This window comes from Sphaeroforma arctica (assembly GCF_001186125.1).
Source record: "Sphaeroforma arctica JP610 unplaced genomic scaffold supercont1.531, whole genome shotgun sequence".
Classification (NCBI taxonomy): domain Eukaryota; class Ichthyosporea; order Ichthyophonida; genus Sphaeroforma; species Sphaeroforma arctica.
The window spans coordinates 20,358-30,164 of NW_014040027.1; the positions used below are offsets into that span (position 1 = coordinate 20,358).

General features: G+C 42.1%; 3 protein-coding genes across 4 annotated transcripts in view; 1 reads left to right on the plus strand and 2 right to left on the minus strand.

Annotated features, from left to right (window-relative positions):
* Positions 1-3,076, minus strand: part of SARC_07015 — an 18,782-nt gene extending 15,706 nt beyond the window's left edge. The window contains exons 1-3 of one of the 2 annotated variants that reach the window (XM_014299051.1): positions 2,896-3,076; positions 1,263-1,441; positions 238-491 (exon numbers count right to left, since the gene is read on the minus strand). In XM_014299051.1, the coding sequence (XP_014154526.1) occupies positions 238-491; positions 1,263-1,441; positions 2,896-2,938 (476 nt within the window). In that variant the 5' untranslated portion in view covers positions 2,939-3,076. Of the gene's footprint in view, positions 1-237; positions 492-889; positions 932-1,262; positions 1,442-2,895 lie in introns of those variants that run through there. The other variant, XM_014299050.1, reaches the window with a different exon arrangement.
* A 305-nt stretch (positions 3,077-3,381) lies between these two features.
* SARC_07016 (hypothetical protein) lies at positions 3,382-6,397 on the plus strand. Its single transcript, XM_014299052.1, has 6 exons — positions 3,382-3,749; positions 5,139-5,266; positions 5,477-5,571; positions 5,740-5,818; positions 5,946-6,063; positions 6,195-6,397. Exons 1-6 carry the CDS (start codon positions 3,509-3,511, stop codon positions 6,245-6,247), a joined length of 714 nt encoding a protein of 237 aa, XP_014154527.1. The 5' UTR covers positions 3,382-3,508; the 3' UTR covers positions 6,248-6,397.
* Positions 6,398-7,612: 1,215 nt separating this feature from the next.
* Positions 7,613-8,313, minus strand: SARC_07017 (hypothetical protein; the record flags this gene model as incomplete). Its single annotated transcript, XM_014299053.1, has 2 exons — positions 7,613-7,681; positions 8,086-8,313. 2 exons carry the CDS (start codon positions 8,311-8,313, stop codon positions 7,613-7,615), a joined length of 297 nt encoding a protein of 98 aa, XP_014154528.1.
* Between the last annotated feature and the right edge of the window lie 1,494 nt (positions 8,314-9,807).

Consider the following 9,807-nt stretch of genomic DNA (forward strand, 5'->3'; position numbering starts at 1 on the left):
GGGAGGAGAGAGTGGGGCGGGGGGGGGGGGAGGTAGTTAGTACACGTGTATCAAATTGGTGCACATATCTACAAAGTTAAATGTGTAGTATTATCACCCGCACGTGCTTGGACGCATATGCCCTCAACCGACACGTAAGCACGAACAGCTGATTGTGAGCGTGCATATTTAAATGTATCTATAAATTATAGACTCGCAGATGAGTATTATACACACTTTTAGTCACTCCTAACATACCCACTGATCTGCTCGAACAGCAACGTAAGATCCTTCGGCTGCTTAGACGCGAGTGACTCGACATCTCCTTGGAAAACAAGAAAGTTGCGTGCCTTGGAGATGATATTGATATCCTTCAGACGTTGCATGTAGACTTCCTGAGTAACCACTTTATTGTTGTAGCGATACTCAGAAGTTCCGTTCTGCTGTACACTACGATAAAACAGAGTGTCCTTGTCGGCTCCTTCTTCTCGGTAAACAGCTCGCACATATGCCTGATATTGAGGATGGGTACGCAGGCAATAGCTTGAGCAATATATATATATATATATATGTATGTATGTATAATATATATAAATATATATATATATATATATGTGTGCATATACACATATATACATACATACATACATACATACATATACATATACATACAGACATACAAATACATATATATATATATCCAGATTTAAGTACGCAAATCACGAGTGGGATGCGTGAGAGAACATGAAAAACGATGTGCTTATACATATCCAAACTCCATATGTTTATTCTTAACGCTAACTGGAATGGCGTATTGAAACATGTATAAAGACATAGGCAGGAGTATGTACCTTGTACAATAAATACGCCAACCATGAGCAAGTGTACAACGCCACAGTAGAACACTTGCCTTCAGGCGGGCAATCAGAAGCACCGCTGAGCACAACTATGTCACACTCTGCAAGCGAAAGGTATGCTATTTCGCTGTTTATTGTCCCTTCGAGTATGCTTATCAACCACCGTCAATCACCCGGTGTACAGTCAAACCGAGGAAGACGTGTATATCTAATGGCTTCATGCCTGAAGTGACTGAAATAACTGAATAGGCCTTTGGAAACCTCTCACCTCTTACATTCGGGATCCTGTACTGCTCGAAACAGATATCTGATCTAAGAAGCGCAGTCATTTTGACGATCGGGCAAACCAGTGTTGTACTGGTTAAATGACAAATTGAAATCTACTGAAATACTGACAAATACAGATATTATCCTTGAATGACCTACCTTGTCCGCACCCGCGGCAGTACCAGCGCCATTGACCAAATTCTTCAAGTGACTCGCGCGCAGATGCTGTGATCGGACGCCCAGTACAAAACTGATGGCATCCATCAAATTGGACTTACCCGCGCCATTTGGTCCAATTACAGCCGTGAAGTTAAGAAATGGGCCCAGAGTCTGTTTACCTGAAGTGCAACGACGATGTTGACACGTTAGCGATGTCTGACTGAGTTTATGGCTATCCAAGTGTAGTGAGGTGGTATGGTATGACCCTCATGTGTACTCTGTGGTCTGAAGTTGGTGTGGTTCAGTTTGACGTGGTGTTGTCCTGCGTGTGTTTATGTCACTACAGCCACTATCAAGGATTTAAATTACATGTGCATATTACCGACTGCTTTGGCCTGGTGTCGCGTGGTTTACATGGCTCCTATACAGTCCCCTGCTAGTTGATTATATGTGGCGTGAACGTGTGATTAGTTTGAATGAGTGGTTCTAGCTGACTTTGTTGCTCCATATTTTTCATGTTGGTTTAATGTGTTCGTGTGCAGCTCAGTTTGTGACATGAATCGACTTCGTACAGCATACTTCAATATGCTTGGTGTTATTTCAGTGATTTCAAAGGCTTATCGCTTGAGTGCATCATAGTACGCTGTATCGGATCTGACCCACTTTCGTGGAAAGAGTTCGATGTATATATATCCAATGAGATCTGATCTTAGCTGTACAACAAACAACAATTTCTCAATATTGCAAAGAACAGCCGCGGATGAGATGAACTAAAATGAGCAGACGCGTGCAGTCAGCTATACACGCGTGTGTACAGTAGGAGTAAGCTCGAGGCTAGGGTATGAGATCATTTTTGGAGCTAATTCGGTCAAGGGTAGACACGTGTTAATGGTATGTCAAACGTGCACAAGCTCGCAATATGAACGCGGTGTGATAGAACAAACGTATTTTTGCATTGTGTATGGACGCAGGAGTATAAAAATTAACAGTGCACCTGCAGCGTGCTACTGATAGACGATGTGTGACTGATAGACGATGTGTGACTGATAGACGATGTGTGACTATTTCAGCAAAGATTTTGGCTTATGTTGACAACCAAAGCATAAAAATGAAAGAATTTATGTAGCTGCTATCTGCCATTTAGATCTCAATATAGGCCTTTGCGGAAAAATATCAATTTTATGACATGCTACTAAGAATAGCCACATATTCTATATAGAACAGGCTGTCCGCAGTTGAAAGGATGGGGTGTACGTATACTTTGAGGTGGATATAAATATTGACATGACTATACTGTAGCACACATATCACACATGTAAGATGTTTTATAACTTTAAATACGGACTGGACTGTACCACTAAAAGGAACATTCCATGTTGTCGAACTTTTGTCTAAAACGCAAGACCATTCCATCCGCTACACCACAAATTTACTACCTGCGAGTAAGAAGGAAATCTACATTGAAGCTTAAACAATCGGAATCATGAGTTATGAGTTATTTAAAATACCTATATTTTTTTGATCACTTCAAAAAATTAGTTGCACGGGGATACTTGTTGCATGATTTCCGTCTAATGTGTATAAACATCACATACTCGTCAATATACCGCACAATCCCACACGAGCAACTCACCTCTGTAAGACTTGAAATTCTCGACCTCCAAGCGGATCAACATGGTGAAGGTCGCCTACAGCTAAAGATAACCTACTTCGTCAACGTGCTCGTCTGTACGTACATGTACACAGCACCAACAGAGGGGACTTCTACTGTATTTCTAAGACGTATTTCTTTATTATACTAATATTAATATACGTGTTGGACACGATAGTAATAAAAACTGGCCGCAGCCGCACTATTATAAAAAAAAAGTACAAATTCTGAAAAATGAATGATTTCCGTTGGTTTCAAATTTTGACCGGTTTTGTCATTTTGGCGCCAAACTGGACACTGGTCAAAATGGGCCCCATTCTTTTGCAAATAGGATCTGGTTAAAAGTCTCACTCTAGAGAGAGAGAGAGTGAGACTCTGCGCGAGAGACAGACAAGCTTCCCATCTTGTGATGAACCACTCTTTCCAAAAATACATGTGCAAGCCTGCAAGTTATGTACACATATTAAATGGATAGATTATACTGATAAGCACGCAGGCAAGTAGAAGTACTGCTATATTTACTGTAAGAACAGAAGGGATGGGTAGTGATTTTAGGCTAAAATCAAATTAAATAGTGGAAACAGCTGTAGACAATATGAGTGATAAATACAGAGACGGGGCAACCAGCAATGGGAAGCCGAGACACTCACACAAATCGACAACTTCTAAGGAACGAAAGGACAAAGACAAAGATAAAGTCAAAGATAGAAATAGAAACAGTAGTAAACAATCGGCAATCAAATATTCACAAGAAGAGTCCACTGTGATTCTGGATGAAATAAAGTCACAGCAGTCGCGGAAGGGTGATAACTATTGCGCGGATTGCCAAGCACGAGGTAATACATTGCTCAATCTCCTGTGGCTCACGTCGTTGAAAATAGGACTTGGTATCTAGACACATTATTGCTGCCATGGTTTTCATAGTGCACGCTTTGCATATAGAAAAGTGTATGTAGGCTATTTTATATGCCATCTGATGGCATTTTTTTGTTGTTGTCAAGTTGTATGCCATGGGCTACCTCGCCTCGTTGTTGTTTCTATTCTATATTAACCAGGAAGATATACCTATGCATATAGATTCATACTCGTAGACAGTATTAAGGTAAAGCACCAATATGAGCTGTCGACTATATTATCTACGCCGAAACTATGTTGTTTGCTTTTCAATATTATGCAATCCCTTTTGGTCGTTGAACACATTGTCGGTATTGCTGGTATTTTCTCCAGCCACGAATGCACTTGTCAACGCATATACGTATATAATTTCACTTGCATAAGACAGGTCTTCTTGGCCAGACATTCTTATGAACCTGATCAGTTTGACATTGTAGTGTTTTTAGTTTAGTTGTACTTGGTATCCGGGAAAAGAGTATATTTAATTTCCCAGGGTCGTGGAGTGTCAAATATACATGTATATAGCCCTGAGTCTGAACTTGATTTCACATGGTCAATGTGCCCAAACCTGTACGATAACAACCACTACGGACATAAGCTAAGCGTGACTAAAAACTTAGAGATACACACTAATATATATCGGTATATATATAGGGCTTTTGCCATTTTTCTAGGTGTGTGTTTTAGCTTGCTTGCTTTATGTGGTAGTTTTCTGTAGCCAGCAATAAGGGACGTTGTTCTACGAGCACTTATGCTGAGTATCGGTGGCAAACCTGCGATAAATCTATAATATTCTGTAATATGCAAGAATTCGTACACAAAAGTTATGCAAGATAGGGGCCCTTTCAAATGAGTACTTACATTTGTTTCGAAGATGTACAGTTAGACTCTATCACTTCGTTAACATTCTACCGACTTTGGTTTAATTCTATCGTGATTCTCTGCAAATGCTCACGAGACCGCAAACGGGTACACATCACTTGTCCTCAGCAATTTCGCATCTCTTGGCTATAGCATCGGAATTCGACTGTGTTGTGTTAATCGAAAGGTGGTCTGAACGATAATTTGCTTTATCTATGATACTTCAAAAGGCTACGGCTATATCGGCCTGTCCGTACGCCCATGTATGTGTCAGTTCATATGAGCGAGCTTCTAGAATATAGGCGGCTACACCCTGCTGATTTGCATCTGCTCGTAGCCGTACTCCCGCTGCGTACTCTGCTGCATGGGCGCCAGCCTGTCGGATATCGGACAGGTGCCTTCGAATTCCGTAGAGATGTGGCACTATTGCACGTAAATTAATAGCAGGTCTACTTTTTCATGCATCACAGATCCAAGGTGGGCAGTGTCCAATATTGGAATATTCGTGTGTATTCGATGCTCGGGTGTGCACCGCAGCATCGGCACGCACATCTCCAAAGTGCGATCAATCAACATGGATCGCTGGACAGAAGAACAGGTGTGATACTATTCACAGTCAAATTAACTGCGATTGTGTCTAGCAGAAGTCTATAACGCGATCAAAGCAAGAGTGTTTTCTGAGTATACCCACCTCATCATTGGTTACACTTTGTGTGGACGTCACCCATCGCAGCATTCCCTTCCGGTTATTCGTGTCAGCGCGAGTTTTCAAGACAAATCAAACTGTCAATACGCCTTCCATCTGTAGCTCAACTGTATGCAATATAGCGGTGGAAATGACGCGGTGAACGCTCGGTACGAAGCAACACTTGACCCGGGATTTACGCGGCCACAAACTGACTAGTATGTGAATACAAACTGTTTAATCAATGTGATGTTGCTCAGAAATCACAAGTAACTTCTTTTACCCCACGTGAGTCCTATAAGGAACGCGCATGGATTCTCATAGGTGGTTGGATCAGATTATCGCTAAGCAGCAGTCATTTTCTCATATATTGTATCCGAATACAGTGACGCTGAGATATTTATTAGGGAAAAGTACGTGCAGAGAAAGTTTTTCGTTTCGCCCAAGATAGACACTGTCGAAAAGGTATTATCGTTTACACATTATTATGCGTTTTATTGTATTTTCTAGTCTGCGTTTCAGTCCACTTTGATTCTACATCGTCTCACTCTTGATACTAACGACGTGCGCGATGTGCTTATAAATGGAGCAGGATCCTCCTGTCAATTTGAAAGCCTCGCCTGACAGAACTATCAAGTCTAACACGAAGACAATTTACAGCAAAGCCCAGCTTCAAATGCGAGCTCAACAAGTGTCGCCAATCCCAACAGGTAATACGAAGAGCTTGTATTTATTGAGGACTGAAGAATAGGTGCGGTCCACTTACCTGCATCGCATTCGTACGCTGATTCGTTACTTTTCTCCATCGATTCGCTAATTTCGTTACTTTTTTTTCTTGTAGGGCAACCGCAAGACGCAACGCACAAAACCTTCGATGCATCACTCTGGAGTTGACGATGCTCATAATCCATTAGTACAAACATATTAAAAGGAACACTCCGCTGCGCGCGTGTTTGATAGAGATGCACATGTATCCCGCTAAGCCTAAGTATGTCATGTTTTGAAAAGTGCAATGTAAAATAAAATAATTTCTCCCCTTCCCGACCCTCTAGACCCGAATAACATGGACACACTCTTTCATGACCAATTTTAAGTCCTATTATGAGCTGTAGAAAATGCGCATGTGCGGCTATAGCGAACATTCTGAGCACTATCGACGAGTTGTTACAATAAGCCCCATTTTGTGGGAGAAATGACTTCCCATTACAACACATATTCACATCCAGGTTTTTAAATAGTGACCGAATAAAATAGGTCAACAAATATACTGCAGCTAGGACCCAGTGGTCCTTGCAATTCACTACGTTTTAATGAGGATGTGTGAGTATCTAAAAATTAGCATTTGTGACCCTGGCTTGGTATGCAAGCCGGAAATGATGCGCTACGACTGCATACGTGACATACTAAACGTCGCCACGCCCAGGACGACGACGAGTATCATCATTACCTTACGCAGATCGAAGATCATAGTATGCAGTACAAAAACACCGATGAAGTGAGTTGGTGCGGAAGCTTCGGCGTTGCAAAGATTTTTCACTTATGCGACGAATCTCTTTGTGACCAGGTTCGTCACCCACAAATGCAAGGCATATGCTTCTACAACAGCTGTTGATGCATACGACCATTCACCATCCGGGCCTGTGAACAGCACGTACTGCGAAACGGGGGTGCCTTGTATGGCAGATATTATCGGAACTAGAAGCCATGCACCACGGGGATACTGGCGATTTGCACGACAAATGGCGTATCGATACCCTTAAAATTTCTTTCTCCATATACCCCACCCACTGGATAGTACGACTTTGCCCGTTGTGGCGCAGACACCCATAGTCCACTTCTGCGATGTGTGACCTGCCGGCCCGCCGGTATTCATATCAACTATGATGTATGTGATCAAAACGGAAATGTGTTCGCAGGTATAATCGTCTCTATTATTGTTTTCATTATTATTTCTATCTTTAAATATATACGGGTGCGCGAGTCGTGTATTATCTCCCGATTCGGAGTATTGCTTTTGAACAGATTGTTCTCAGTTTGCCATCTATGAGATACTCACTGTTTGCCAAGTTTACGCCGATTTCAAAATCTGATGTTGTTCAAACATACACGAAGCGACAACCACTGCATCTATTTATCAGACCTTAGTAGCTCTTGGCGCGCATTGTCACGGCACTTGTGTAATAGTCATGGCCACGAAAATTCTACCTTAATATATATTTTCGTGCCTTGCAGTTGATGACTGGACGTGATCCATTGTTTTTAGTGGATGACATTGTCGAGCGTGACGGGATTAATTTTGCAAAACTGTGTAGCTGCCTTCTGTTGTGACTGTATGTGGAATTGAACGAGCATATCCCGACGAAGCAATTATAGTGTTTCCTTATTTGTTTTGAGAAATTATTTTTCAAGTCTGCAACTGTGTGATAGTGACGGATTTTACTCCAAGTTTCAGCTAAGCCTTAATATAGCTATAGGATATTATATCGCCCGGTGATGTAGGTGTTTCCGTATCACAGTGATCCTTGCCCGATCGTTCGCATTCCTCGCTACCTACCCCCTCCCTCTCCCGATAATGCAGCTAACAGGTCAATACTGGGGCATGTATTCACATTGCGCAGCGATTGGACTACGGAAATGCCCATCCTAGCTGATATATCTCCGGACATTAACACAACCATTGAATGCCTTGACTCGAGAGGTGGACTTCCCCGTCGCTCTCGAGTGTCACTTACAGGGTATTCGTACTCTTCCACCCTTGTGCGTACACTTCCATGATACTTCGCACATTTGGCCGCATAGTCCGCATCGTGCACACTCGGATATCCCTTTGGCAGCCGTGTTCTGCGTTCCTTCACATCGCTCGCCAGTATTGTTTCCGGCACATGCTTCTCTCGTTCCTTAATTGCCTCCACTTTGTCTCTGGAGATCATACGGTCACTGTAATGTGCTAATGGCATCATAGGTGTGACGCTCGGTGTTGCGCTCACGTTAGCCGCGAGTGGGGCTGGTGATTTCAGTTGCACGTATGGTTTGGGTGTGTACCGTACCCATTGCTGTGCCTTGTCTGATGGCCGACGGGAGTGAACAACTATTTCTTCCTTATCATTAGTTGAGGAGGTGTCACCATCTACAGATGTACTACCACTCCTGAGAGTGCCTGTTTTTTTGTGTCGGTTGTATTTCTATTTACCCCCGTGTCTTCTATAGATCGTCCGCTTGCGAGCGCGTGTTGTTTGGCAACACTCGCCTGTACACAGCACGCCCAGACAGAACACTTCTCCATCTCCTCAGGACAGTTTCTGTGGGAACGGCAACACTTCATATCACGCACCTCACAACTCGAGTGCTCTATGTCATGCCTTTCGGAACATGTCATCATATCCGCCTCGATCTTCGCTGTACTAGCAGTCACACAATCCGTTCCAGAGCCAAAGGACGAAAGATTGATTTTAGACAAGTAAGCATATGAAGACTCTGCATACTTCCGTGTTGCTAGTTTGGTGGATCATCCATCGCCCTCTAGCACCGCAATACTAACAACAGACCCATGAAACTAATTGCACCCCCAATGGCCAGTTGAAACTAACGGCTTCTAGGAAGTTTGGCCATTATTTATATATTTTTGTATTAATGGATCAGTTCGGCGTCTGATTCAAAACAATGATCCACCTAGAGATCTTAATCTCTAATACATACGCTTACCTGCCGTTGCGATACTACCGATGACAGCTATAAGGTAATGTATTGTTGGTGTAATTTGCGCCACATGTAGGTATCTTTATAAAAATGAGGTTAAAAATGCGAAAAATTCATCGAAAGAACACGAGGAGATAGTGACTACCTAGTACATCACATATACAACGATCACCTTACAATATACCTGAATATAGATAGTTCACACCCGACGACCGATACTTTTCAATTTGTGGTCCGCCCTTGTATTGCGATACATACAATTACGTCCGCAAAAGTCGTTGTGCACCTATTTTACCCGCTTCACTTATTTTATCGTGTGCACACAACAAAGGCTCTAAAAGAATTATTAATTGAATTGCGTAAGAACTGGTGTTCCGATTATTTAAAATGAGACAACAGGCTATATAGACAAACAGAACTAGCACTACGCTGAAATCGAATGAGTGAACGTGAACTTGCTTGTGAATATCAGCAGTTCATGTAATGAGACAATCTGTTAAGAATGTACACGAACAGACCGAACAGACATGAAGAAATATACTTTCTAAATTGATGTTCTTTATATGATTAAATGTCCACAGTTACCACATCACCTTCAGAGGTACTTTCCGCATCTGAAAATAGCAAGAATTATTCACTATTACAAACAGCTAGAGGATAATCAAGGTATAGATTACAGGAGCTGGTAGTCATTATATATTCTAATAACTATACATATACGTAAAAAACACACACACATACACATACACACACACACA